Here is a 14,173-nt window from a genome sequence, read left to right as displayed (position 1 = left end):
TCCACATTTCATGGGGGTGTTCCATTACCGTATATGGTTAATTACGGGCGGTGCTATATGCAAATACTTAAAATCGAGCGCGGAGCGTAGAACAAGTGGCATTTATCAACACGGAGTACTTGCCGGTGTGCGTGGGACACGTCTATGCACGTGTGATGAATCCCGATTTTTTTTGTGCGTACACACATTCTAAATTCTGAGCTTACGAACGAAAGTAGAACACTTTCTAAGAACTGTTGATAAATGAGGGCCCAGGACTTCAAGTTCAAGTGACACGTTGGTGTCTGAAGTGCATTGAGCATTATTGGTGAATAGTCTAAAGTGCATTAGTATTAGTATTCATGTTTCAATCAAATAAAAAAATGCATTAAAAGCATCATTCATGTTCATTGGTGCATTAAAAGCAATGGGCTCTGGGCTCCTCTTCTTCATACTGGTCCCTCATTAGGTCCTCTTCTTCATACTGGTCCCTCATTAGTTCTTCATTGCCCCCGTCTTGGATTTCTATTAGTCCCTCACTAATCCCTAACGTGCTCACTATAGTGGCTCCCAATAGCCCTTTATTGAACGAACGATGATTGCATTCATATAGCGCTTTTCTCATCACTCAAATTGCTTTACAATGGGGAGGGTGGAAATTGCCTTCTTCACCGCCACAGTGTAGCACCTGACCTTGGGCTGCGCGGGCTCAATGGCTGCCGTACACACAGGGCACCAGGCACACAACACGCAATGCATACACAATGGCTGGAAGGCTTGGAAGACGAGGATCGATATCGGCCAATTTAAGGAGAGGGATGATTAGGAATTCTGGCAGGTGAACCTGCTTTTCGTGATTGACACCCGAGATTCTTCTCGACGTCTGAAGCGAGTCGGGACCTGGGTTTAATGTCTCGAGCTGAAGGACTGCACGGACTCACTGGCTCAGTGTTACTGCCCGGTCCGGATGACGGAGTGGCCCCCCCTCCTGGCTCAGTGTTACTGCCCGGTCCGGATGACCGAGTGGCCCCCCCTGGCTCAGTGTTACTGCCCGGTCCGGATGACCGAGTGGCCCCCCCTCCTGGCTCAGTGGTACTGCCCGGTCCAGATGACTGAGTGGCCCCTCCTGGCTCAGTGTTACTGCCCGGTCCAGATGACCGAGTGGCCTCCCCTCCTGGCTCAGTGGTACTGCCCGGTCCAGATGACCGAGTGGCCCCTCCTCCTGGCTCAGTGGTACTGCCCGGTCCAGATGACCGAGTGGCCCCTCCTGGCTCAGTGGTACTGCCCGGTCCAGATGACCGAGTGGCCCCTCCTGGCTCAGTGGTACTGCCCGGTCCAGATGACCGAGTGGCCCCTCCTCCTGGCTCAGTGGTACTGCCCGGTCCAGATGACCGAGTGGCCCCTCCTCCTGGCTCAGTGGTACTGCCCGGTCCAGATGACAGAGTGGCCCCTCCTGGCTCAGTGTTACTGCCCGGTCCAGATGACCGAGTGGCCCCTCCTGGCTCAGTGTTACTGCCCGGTCCAGATGACCGAGTGGCCCCTCCTGGCTCAGTGGTACTGCCCGGTCCAGATGACCGAGTGGCCCCTCCTGGCTCAGTGGTACTGCCCGGTCCAGATGACAGAGTGGCCCCTCCTCCTGGCTCAGTGGTACTGCCCGGTCCAGATGACTGAGTGGCCCCTCCTGGCTCAGTGTTACTGCCCGGTCCAGATGACCGAGTGGCCCCTCCTGGCTCAGTGGTACTGCCCGGTCCAGATGACCGAGTGGCCCCTCCTGGCTCAGTGTTACTGCCCGGTCCAGATGACCGAGTGGCCCCTCCTGGCTCAGTGTTACTGCCCGGTCCAGATGACCGAGTGGCCCCTCCTGGCTCAGTGTTACTGCCCGGTCCAGATGACTGAGTGGCCCCTCCTGGCTCAGTGGTACTGCCCGGTCCAGATGACCGAGTGGCCCCTCCTCCTGGCTCAGTGGTACTGCCCGGTCCAGATGACTGAGTGGCCCCTCCTGGCTCAGTGTTACTGCCCGGTCCAGATGACAGAGTGGCCCCTCCTCCTGGCTCAGTGGTACTGCCCGGTCCAGATGACAGAGTGGCCCCTCCTGGCTCAGTGGTACTGCCCGGTCCAGATGACTGAGTGGCCCCTCCTGGCTCAGTGTTACTGCCCGGTCCAGATGACTGAGTGGCCCCTCCTGGCTCAGTGTTACTGCCCGGTCCAGATGACCGAGTGGCCCCCCCTCCTGGCTCAGTGGTACTGCCCGGTCCAGATGACAGAGTGGCCCCTCCTGGCTCAGTGGTACTGCCCGGTCCAGATGACTGAGTGGCCCCTCCTGGCTCAGTGTTACTGCCCGGTCCAGATGACTGAGTGGCCCCTCCTGGCTCAGTGTTACTGCCCGGTCCAGATGACCGAGTGGCCCCTCCTGGCTCAGTGGTACTGCCCGGTCCAGATGACCGAGTGGCCCCTCCTGGCTCAGTGTTACTGCCCGGTCCGGATGACCGAGTGGCCCCTCCTGGACAACAACACCGCGTTCTGACAATGTCCCCCGGGCCGGGGCTAGAACCCTCAACCCTCCAGAGACAGGAACCCTACCCATGTAGCCATGCTGCCAGACAACTTGTCCATGTAATAATATAGTGGTCCCCTTACTGGCCTCATACAGTGATATAGTGCCCCCTACTGGCCCATACAGTCATAAGATGGCCCCCACTGATCCCGTATAGTGCTCCCTACTGGCCCTTATGGGCCCTATAGTGATACATTAGCCCCCACTTACTGGCTCAGCGATACAGCGCCCTCCAGTGGCTCCTACTGACCCTATATAATAATCACATTTGTTGATACTGACCTTGTATAGGTCCTATCCTGTACCGGACCATTTAGTTGGCCCCCCCCCCCCCCCGTATCGCGGTCCTGCGGGCTCCCACACCGGCCTCTGCGGGTCCTGGGCCGCGTCTCTCCCGTCTCTCTCGCGCCCCGCTGATGGATGATTTCCCCCGGCCCCCGCTTTCCTTATCTCCACACCAAATGAATTGATGAAAGGCCAATTAGAGTTGCATTCAGGCGCACCGCTGCCATCCATCATCGCGCAGCGTTTTGCCGGCTCCTTCCTCCTCTGCCGGCGCTGCTGCTGCTGCTGCCGCCGCTTGTGGCCTGGTAGCAGATGGTCCCCGGGAAACCAGACTGTGTCCAGACAGCGGCAACCCTCCCCTCGCCGTAACTCACCGGCCATGATCACTCTGGAAGGGGGGGTGTGGGTGTGGGTGTGTGTGTGTGTGTGGTGTGTGGTGTGTGTGTGTGTGTGCATAAGCATGGATGGATACACTCTCATACGCATGGGGATACAAATTCGTCCCATCACCCAGGTTTTAGTTTACACAGTTTGTTTTTCTCATATTTCTATATTCAGATCTACTTTCATTGCCTATATTTATGTCTTTCTACTATTACCCTGCCCGTACGTGTGTATATTTTCCCTAACGCACTTTCACTTTCGCGTTTGTGTTCCGCGATCTGATTGGCCACTGACGTTTCTCTCAGCGCCAATCGCGTTACGCCTAGTTCTATCACTGGTTAAGCTTGGCGACTCTTTCGAAGTTGGTTATGGTTAGAGTTTGTCTTAGAGCAGAGCGATAGACCACCAGCCCTGATTCCAAACTCTAACCTTAACCAACTTCGAAAGAGTCGCCAAGCTTAACCAGTGATAGAACTAGGCGTTAGCTAGCTAGCAGGCTGTTAGAGGCAGAACTAGGCGTAACACGATTGGCGCTGAGAAAAACGTCAGTGGCCAATCAGATCGCGGAACCCAAACGCGAAAGTGAAAGTGTGTTAGGGAAAATATACACGCTGCCTGTACCTCCCCTCCCCCGTGCTGCTATGACGCCTGCATTTTATTGGTCTTTTATACCTATTCTTATGTTTGCATTTTATACATTGCTTTTATTCTGTCGACTATGCTGATTTTATGCCTATGTTCATTTTGTGCTACTTGCTGTGGGGCACTTTGGGCTGCGGTCCATGTGTGAAGGGTAGTTCACTACCACTATGAATTGAAAATGGGGGACCCTGATGTAAACAAGACAAACGTCTTTCTCTGGTCTGCATCCCCTTAACAATTGTGTGTATTGAGCCGTACTGTATTTTACCCATTCTACAATCTGTTAAATAAAGTTTTCATTCATGCATTCATTCTTTCAGTTGTTATTATTTATTATTATTATTTATTATTATATTCATTGAAATGTCTAAGTCTTGACGACCTCAATTGTCCTTTTCGAGAAGAAATACATTTTTGAATTTCCCCAAGGGGATCAATAAAGGAATTGGCTTATCTTATCTTAACTCCTTATCGATAAGTGAGTTGTTTGAGTTTTACGTTTTGAATGTATTTAACTGGAAGTGAATGGACACTGTCTGGTGTTTGTGTAGAGCTATGGAACAACTATAGGTGGTGCTGTTGTAATGTAATGCAGGGTTCGCACAAGGTCCTTGAAGTGCTGGAAAACAGCCAATTTTTCCACAAGGTGCTTAAAAAGTCCTTGAAATTCAAATCAACCATTCGCATTGAATGTTTTATTCATCCATGATCAAATAGTTCTGAATCAAGAAAGTTTTTTTTGTTCTGTTTTAATAAAATCTGACGAGTCGCTGTCTCGCGCGCTCCAACTGCTTTCCCTCATTTCTTCTTGGCGTGTGATGCTCTAGCTGGTGAGCAGGCCAAGAAGATGCTTAAAAAAAACAGCATTTAAAAGTGAATTGTATCCTTCAAGTGACATCCTTGAAAATGAAAAATAGTGTTTGGAAAAGCACTTCAAAGTCCTTGAATAAAATTTTGCAATGTCTGTGGGAACCCTGTATCGAACCACTATAGGTGGCACTGTTGTAATGTAATTTCCCTCTGTGAAGGGCCTCCACACATCATTGGAGCTCAACACAGGCCTAATAATAATAATAATAATAATAATGATTATTATTCAACACAGGCCTGCACTGTGGTCTGCAAGATATGTAGAAATGTCAGTGATTTATGTTTGAGGGTACCCGGCCATGTTGCTCTTCTGTCGTGCTCGCGTTGGGATTCCCTTTCACCTTATTCCAACCTTGGGTGGAAAGGAATCCCATCCTGAGCACAACATAAGAGCAAAATGGCCGCTGTGTGAATATGGTCAATAGTAGGGATAAACTGTGAATAAAAAAAGTGGAACTAATGTATTAACTTGTTTCCAGGATTCCCTCTCTTTCCAGGATGCGTCTAGCTTATTCCCAGCGGAAGAGTGCGTCGTGTTTCTCTGATTGGCCATGACGCCCATGTGACCGCGGCAGCGCGAGAGAGCGGCAGTGCGGAAATAGGCTGCATCCTCCACGTCAAGAAAGACAGACAGGCATTCTCTGTGACAAACCCTAACCTTAACCAACTCCGAAATAATGCCTAACCTTAACCCTCCCTAACCTTAACTTAACCCTAACCAACTCCGAAATAATGCCTAACCTTAACTTAACCCTAACCTTAACCAACTCCGAAAGAATGCCTAAACTTAAACAGTGGAAGAATGCACGTTTATAGCGTAAAAAAAAAGAAAAAAAATCGAAGTGATTCGAACTTGTGACCAACCGCACCGCAGGCTCCACAGCACGGCGGCATACCAGTTGAGCTAAGCGTCGAATGAAAAACATCTGGGATTACGGCTACATAATGCCGCAAGCTCTGCTGCTCCGGCGTGTCGCAGCCAATCAGGGAAAACGCGGAAGCACTCGGCAGCACTCTTCCGCTGGGAATAAAGAATAGGCTTCCAGCGTGCCTTAAATGTTTATATATTCATTTAGTCCTGTTTATTTAGGGGGAATTCAAGCTGCGTTTCTTTTTGTATTTTATTTTTTTATTATTTTTTAAACAAACATATAAACAAACATGACAACACACGATAAGATATACAAGCATTAATTGTCAGGGCACATCCAATGAGATTGTTTAAAAAATAATAAAAAAATAAAATACAAGCTGCGTTTCTTTTATGATTTTTTGTTGTATTAGCTATTTCTATCCCCCACTGTCCAGATATCAATATTAGGTTACACAGTGGCCCCTTTTAACCCTTTCACAACCACACTACAGAAGGTTAACCTTTCACATCTGTAGTGTGGTTGTGAAAGGGTTAAAGGTCCTGTGTCTTATAAATGGCATTTTCCAGTGTTTAGCATTGTTTCCTAGCAATGGGGGATTATATCAATGTGGTCTGTGTCTCTAATTATCATTTTGACTCATCAGTCTAGTCTTGAGTTCACGAGATCTTCCCTCACTTAACTAAGCCGTTCTGATTTTACTGTTTTGCTGACGTGAATAAGGCACTGGTTGTAGTCACCGCCCACAATCAACAATTCGCTCAACAACAGAGCGAGTGGAATTACTTCCTCAAACAGAGGGTGCCGACAGACCGCAGAGAACGAGAGAGAGAGGGAGAGAGAGAGAGATAGAGGGAGAGAGGGAGAAAGGGATAGAGAGAGAGGGAGAGAGATAGAGGGAGAGATAGATATATAGAGGGAGAGATAGATAGATAGATAGAGGGAGAGAGAGGGGGAGAGGGACCGCACGCAGGGGGGAAATTCTCCCCCGCAGTCGGGAGCACTCTCATATCACTGTCAAAATATCTTTGCGCATGCTCCCACGTGCACGCCCATATTCCGATCCGTGCAATAATATTCACGGGTATATATTGTCATTTGAAAGTTACCAATGCATTGTCCCGTGGGATTATCCCCCCCCCCCCCCCGCGGCGAAATTAATTAGTATCCCCCTCAATTTCTCTAGATCTCTCTCTGTCTGCCAGTGCAGACTGTGGCTGTCTGTCACTCAAAGCGCTTATGGGTGGAGCCCAGCTCAAAACAGCTTGAAATCTTGGAAGTGGAAAAATGCTGCTTTAGAGTAATTGATTAGAAATAGAAAACAATGCATTTAAAAAAAAAAATTTACAGGTGTGTTCCATAGACTCACAGGAATTGTGTAAAGTTGCCCAAATAGTGAAAGGAATAGCAATGCATGTCCCCTTTAACACTTTGTCGTGTGGCAGTGAAAAGGGTTAACCTTCTGTATTGTCGCAGTGAAAGGGTTAACCCTTTGGTAGTGTGGTAGTGAAAGGGTTAACCCCTTTGGTAGTGTGGTAATGAAAGGGTTATTAAATGGTGGCAATAAATAAGGTGGAACTAAAAATCTGTGAACCTTTGTTTCCCCCAGGAGGCCTTTGGAGACGTGACGGAGCGCAGGAAGCTGAGGGAGAAGCTTGGCTGTAAGAACTTCAAGTGGTACCTGGAGAACATCTACCCCGACATCCACGTCCCCGAGGACCGAGCCGGCCTGTTCGGAATGGTGAGGAGGATTTAGCGTCGGTTAATTAATCCCGTTAAGTTCTAAAGGCCTCCTCACGTGCCAAATCCCCGCACTTAAGTGCTGTCTGCGAAGGTCATAGGTCATCATGTCGTCAATGCAAAGGTCTAGTAATGCATGCTCCTTGCACTTTCACCCTTGTGCCTTTATTGTACCGAGTCGACGTCAAAACCACCCCCCCAATCATTAATTTCATATTATTACATATTATCATACATACATACATTAATTCATCTTATCATTCATTCATACATACATTTGTATATTTATTATTGCTGTGGGTTTTATTGGTAGGTTCATGGAAACATTTTGTGTACTGTATATAGTGTGTAGGAAACTGTTAATGAAGTGATGTGTAGCACCTGTGTAGGTTGTTAATTAATGATGTGTGGCACCTGTGTGAAGCCTGATGTGAGGCTGCCAGGTGTTCATGAGGGCTGCGTTGGCTCAAGGGAGTCGGGTCTTCCCCTGCTCGGTTACTAAGTCGGTAACCTAGTGAAGCGTCGTAAGTGTTTTGTTTGTTCGGTTTGTTATTATGTGTCTGTCTTCCCCTGCTCAGTTACTAAGTCGGTAACCTAAGGAAGCGCTGTAAGTGTTTGTTTAGTTTTGTGAGTTATTGGGGAACTCGTTTTAAATAGTAGGAATAGTGTACTTTTTGTTTTGTTATTTTACTTGTTTCACACAAAAAAAAGAAAAATTTGGAATATATGGAATATAAAACAAAACATGACGGCACATAATACAATAATAATAAACAAAACATCACCAGATAATAACAATAATGACAATAGAATGACGGTAGAAATATATATATTTTTTTTATGATAATAAATACAGAACCTAAAAACAAATTATATTATCACAGACACCACAAAAGACATTTCCTCCCATCCCCCCACCCCAGGACCCCCCAGGACCAACACCCCAACCCCGCTCCGCTGCTAGATGGTGGCCTTAACTTTCTCGGCCGCTGCGACCCACAGCTCAATGCTGGCCTCAAGTTTCAAGTTGAAGTTTCTTTATTAGTTGTCATACAAAAATACAGAATACTTTTATATGAAATGCTTTTTCCTGTTCTGCTCCTGAGAGTGTGCTAGATACAAATAAAATAGATAAGTAAAAAATAGAAGTACGTAACAAGTGTAAACAAAAGTGTTCAATATACATATATACAATAAACAACACAGAGTAGAACAAAATTAGTAACTGAGTTACAATACAATATAAAGTACAAATCAGAATGGGGGGAGGTACAACTTAGGGTATGATGCAATGAGGTATGAGTTGTAGTGCAAATCTCTTTTACCAATAAATATAAATATAAAGTGGGTGAAGTGGGTGCTACAGTGAGTTGTTTATTTAAAGTGAGTGTTGTGTGTGTGTGGATGTGTGTGTATTTGATGGTTTGTTACATAGTGTTATTGTCGTTGAGCATCCTGATGGCCTGGGGATAGAAGCTCCTTCTGAGTCTCTCTGTGCTTGCCATGAGACTCCGGTATCGCTTGCCTGACCACAGCAGTTCAAAGAGGCAGTTGTTTGGGTGGCTAGAGTCTTTGATTATTCTCTTAGTCTTACCCATGCAACGCTTGTTGTAAATGTCTTGGAGAGTTGGAAGCCCACCTCCAATTGTGCCTGTCCCACTCCAATTACACGTGTAGTAGAGATTTCCATATAAATGACATCCAGTAGTGTCAGAGACCAGTTAATCATTGTGAGTTTCTCAGGTTCCTTCCACCTCATGGCTACCAGCTTCTTGGCTGCAGTAACGCCCACCAGAATGATTATTTTTTGTTGTATGGATGCCGGTAGTAATGATATCATTTAGGAGTAGTGTTGTTGCCGTAAGTGGAATTGTTAGGTTACATATGTTTGAAAGTTTAGTTGTTATGGATTTCCAAAAACGAGCTACTGGTGGGCAATCCCAAAACATGCCAGTGGCCCTCAGAGAGCACAAAGTGCGCAGAGAGTCGCCGGTCACCAGTCCCATAGCAAACAGCTTCCTAGGTGTGAGATACGTCCTAGGAATATAATTAAAATGTATTTGCTGGTCACTTGTGTCAGTTTTTGTAAAAGAATGTCACCTCTGCACCGTGGGAGCAAATAAAACGACACCCAAGATGATTTTTTCCGACTACGCCATCGTTTGTGGGAGTTTTGAGGAGTTCGAGAAAGAACCCCGCCACAATCTCTAAATAGTAAAGTCTTTTGTTTAAAAAATGCAGTTTGTGACACCTAGTACCTGACTTCCAAGGTGTTAAAAATGCAGCCAAACTTTAGATTGGATTCTCTCAGCTTTTCCCTGCTCTGAGACTTGAGATTTATTAACTAGATTCAAATAAGCATATCTTCTTCAAATATTTTCAGATTTTCATAATAATTTTCATTCATTTTCATAAAATAAACTTGTTTTTGTCTACCTAAATGTTCACTGTGAGCGATTTGTAGTGCCAAATTTCCTTCGGGATGAATAAAGTATTTCTATTCTATCTATTCTATTCTATAACCATTAACCCACACAATGCTGCGCAGAAGAAAGCTCTATTTTGGACCAGTGCCCAACAGGGATTTGTGGCACTCCTGAGAACGTCTAAAAGAGGCCTTCATTCTATTGGCTTGTAATCGTAGGAAGTTAAAAACAGCACCCAGACCAGTTGGAACCCAAGGCCTTGATTAGGGTAAGAGACCTGGGCCATTAGAATAAAGACTTCCTAACCGTTTTCAGATCCCCATTCTTCATTAACATTCAAGATGTCTCCATTTTGGAACTGTAATCATCGGCCTTAATGCCTAATCATAGTCCAGATGTGCCACGGGACAAATTATGCAACAGCTGGCCTTGGCGTGCTTACACACAGACGCTTCTACGCACCACTAAGTGCTTCTGTGTCCGGCCCTCGCATACAATATGGCTCGGCGCTTGCATGCAGAGACGGGGTGATGTTGTTTGTTTGAAAGTCACTAGACATAAGGTAATTAACCCTTGTGAAAATCTCTGGGTAGGATAAAAATATGTATATTTATTTATTTTTTGCTAACGTTATTGTATTACTCTACTACAATCCAAATCTGCATATCATTCTGGAGCACTTGGGAGTTGATAACGAGCGCACCCAGAAACTAACATCCAGATGGTTTGACGTGGGGATTTTAATGGCTTGTAGGTAGGGATGTCCCGATCGCCTTTTTTTGCTTCCGATCCGATCCCGATCATATGATTTTAAATATCTATCGATCCGATCGTTTCCGATCCGATCTTTCACATTAGTAATCAATTTTGACGCATTTTTGTCAGAAACTGGCAGAGTGAGACAAGCCCATCTGTTGCCTATATCCGGGGCGCGAGCGCGGAGGCGTTTGTTATTACATTCACCCTGAGAAATGTGCTTCTGCTTCATATGAGAAATATTAAAAGTTTCAATATATGTTTGCACATTAGTATACATTCAGTGTTCGACTTACGTAATGGTCCATTCTGGTCTGAAACGCCGACGATAAAGTCACGTAACGTTATCCTCCTGTTGAAAAGTTAGTTTGAAAACTTCGCCTCCAGCCTGCTGCTTCATGAGTTTTTCCTCCACGCGGAATCTCCTCCTTGCAAACATTGCAACTGGCTTGACTTTCTATTTTTAAATGCTTAGTTCCAAACCTCTGACATTAAGTCTAGCTGCTCAAGTCAGTGGATATTAACCGTGTTTCGGGAGCGAGTCGACGTGTTGTTGTTGTGATGTGGTCGCGACTCGCGTGTAGCGTGTAGCGTCTAAATTAAAGGGAATGTTTGTTGCAACGGTGAAAATTAAAGGGGAATGTGTTTGTTGTGGATAATTATTCTGCTCTGTGTGACAATAAATACATTAATGATGATATATTATGTAATTTAAAACCAAAACTAAGGCCTCCGTATGAGTTTAAGACGTGGACATGGTCATGTTTGTTGAATACATTTTTTTTTTTTTTGACTGCCGATTTTTATTATTATTTTTTCCCGATCCCCGATACTCTGAAAAGCACGTGATCGACGCCGATTCCGATCACGTGATCAGATCGGGACATCCCTACTTGTAGGTTGTAGTAGATAATACAGTAATGTTAGTGAAAATATATTTTCCACCCCTTTTCAACATCAGTGGCAGTGTGAATTGTGTGTAAGGTAAGCTGAGATCTGCTGAAACACACACTATACTATATACTAGGGGTGGAACGGTTCACAAAATCTACGGTTCGGTTCGTATCACGGTCTTGGCTTCACGGTTTTTGGTTCGGTTCGATATATACGTTGTTTTTTATTTCCAAAAAATTTCGTTGGTAAAAAAAATAAAAGGTTTACAGCGGTTTGCCTTAAATAATGTTTGGCACACAAAGACCGAACTGACTGAAAAATATAGGCAACATTTGTCAAAGTATTAACTTAATAATTAAACCTTTCCATTTTTGTGGCCACATTATAGACAAAGGCCATCAACATAAAGTATGCATATGCTCAAACAGCACTAGACTTTCTTATCAAAAAGGAAAAGTCACAGAAAAGATGATTAGGGTTTTAAATAAGGACGTTTATGGGGTTTCTTGTATTAACCCTTTCTCTGCCACGCTTATATCCATCCTTGTAGCCAGTCTGCCAGCTCTATTTGTCTATGGAGATGTTCACCTACTTTGCAGGGCTATACCTTTTTAAATTGTATTGCTAATTTGACATTACTATGGCCCATTCAACATCGATTAGCTATCGTTCAGGGTGTAGGAACGTTTTACTTTTTCATTCACACATTCATACAAAAATACGGTCTAGAGTATAAATATGTTTTTATCGTTTTCTGCAGTATTTCATAGAACGTGAGTTATAGCCATTTATGCATATATTAGATCATCAAATGCAGTTTGATAGCGATTGACGCCAGATTAAAAATGTCAATTGTACAAGGTCCTAAACGTCATGACTCATCATCTGCTGGTGACCGGAGGGGGGGGGGGGGGGGGGTCGTTTATAATGCAATGACCGACGTTAAATGTTTCATGTAGTATGGGTGATATATAGATCATAGCAGTTTGTATGGATAATAATAATAAAAAACGCTGAAACTCACCGCAGCTTCCTCGTAGCGATGGGGGATGATACTGGAGCAAAAAGATCGCTATTATGGGATGTTGATCTAGGCCAGGGGTGGCCAACCAGTCAGAGACTAAGAGCCACAAAAATTACTGTGGTACCACAAAGAGCCACACCATATACCAGCGTTTCTCAAACTTTTTTTTTCAATCACGGCACCCTTCATGTGTTTATAGGTCTCACCCTCTGGCCTCTGAAGTTGCTAATGTCTTTTTTATTTGGGCCTCACAGGGTTAAAAGTACCCTGTGAGACCCACGGTTGCAAAATTACAAAATCACTTTTAGCCATTTAAAAAAAAGAATGTTTATTTAAAAAATGTTAAGCACATGTATAGTCAATTGGTCCTGTTGTTCAGCCTCACAATGCTATTTGATAGTAAATGTGTTTATATGTCCCACCCTCTGGCCTCTGAAGTTGCTAATGTCTTTTTAATTTGGGCCTCACAGGGTTAATCTCTTAAACCCGAGATATACAGTAAAAGTGTATATTTTCAGCATTACGTTTGTTTACCAATTATTTTAACTGTTATTAGTGAAATATAAGATTATAGAAATCTCAGGCCATTGAGTCGGAAACCGGCGCATATTGACAGGAGGAAGTGGCACAGCCAAAAGTGAGTGTAGTCTTTTGAAGGAAGAGACTCAGGGCTTTCGAATTTCGAAAAACTACCCTACCCAGCTCACACCAGCCCCTGTCAATCATCTGACTTCTGGATTTCCTTTTTTCTTTTTCTTTTTGGGATTATCTCCCACAAACCTGAACGTTATTGCCATAAAACAGAATGCAGTTAGTTTCTCTACCTTTCTGTGAACGTCTTGCAAAAAACGGTGTTGCAATACGATGAAAAATGGTGGAGAAATTTACATTATAAAAAAGATGGCAGAATTCAGTACTGTATCTACAAAACCTTCTGTTTAATTTAATCATCTTCCCTTTATTCATTTGCTTAGATTTTTCAGGTCTGGTCAATTTTAGCATGGTGTTATTCACAGTCAAAGATAAAAAATGTTTTTAAATAGAATTGATATTCTCCTTTGGTTTATTACAATTTACTCAAGCCTAGTAACAGACACACTATTTCTGACACTGATCCATATGTCCCTAGATTCAGATAACAAGAACATGCAAATGGACCATTTAATTTTTTTTTAAATGTTTTTTCTACGTCCTTATGGAATGAGTGACGTAATTTTTTATTTTTATTTTTTTAATGGATGGAAGAGCATTGGCGGGCAAAGAGCCGCATGCGGCTCGCGAGCAGCGGGTTGGCCACCCCTGATCTAGGCGAACCATTTCCGGGTTGTATAATACTATATACGTCCAAATAATGTTGTTTATCGAGTTATGGCAATGGATCGATTATCCAGTGTGTCCAGATGGAGTCCCGCGAGCGATAGCGAGTGGCCGGAGGGAATAGGGAGACACACCGGCGTCACAATTATCAACATCCGGTTGTAACTCGCCGATCGGCCACCAGGTGGCGGTGTTGAAGCGTTGGAGAGTTGAGCGGAGTCCTACAGCACCAGTCAATGATCCGTGGGTGAAATATGAATACCATGACAGAAATTTGAAATATTGATCTCAAAGACGCTGTAAAACGTCATTGGCAGATTACGCATGGCGAGGAATGATGTCTTAACACGTCATTGGCGATTAAATGGTTAATAATGATTTGCACTAAGCAATCTTGTAACTGTTATAAAAGATTTTTAAAGGAAATGGG

The 14,173-nt window shown here is 44.6% G+C and overlaps 1 protein-coding gene across 1 annotated transcript in view; it reads left to right on the top strand.

Annotated features, from left to right (window-relative positions):
• Positions 1–14,173, top strand: part of galnt12 (UDP-N-acetyl-alpha-D-galactosamine:polypeptide N-acetylgalactosaminyltransferase 12) — a 145,161-nt gene that overhangs the window by 75,728 nt on the left and 55,260 nt on the right. The window contains exon 7 of the mRNA XM_084313234.1: positions 7,196–7,327. Within this exon, the coding sequence (XP_084169360.1) occupies positions 7,196–7,327 (132 nt within the window). The remainder of the gene's footprint in view (positions 1–7,195; positions 7,328–14,173) is intronic.

This window comes from Notolepis coatsorum (genome assembly GCF_963971535.1).
Source record: "Notolepis coatsorum genome assembly, chromosome: 4".
NCBI lineage: Eukaryota > Metazoa > Chordata > Actinopteri > Aulopiformes > Paralepididae > Notolepis > Notolepis coatsorum.
This window is presented reverse-complemented; position numbering and strand designations above follow the sequence as displayed.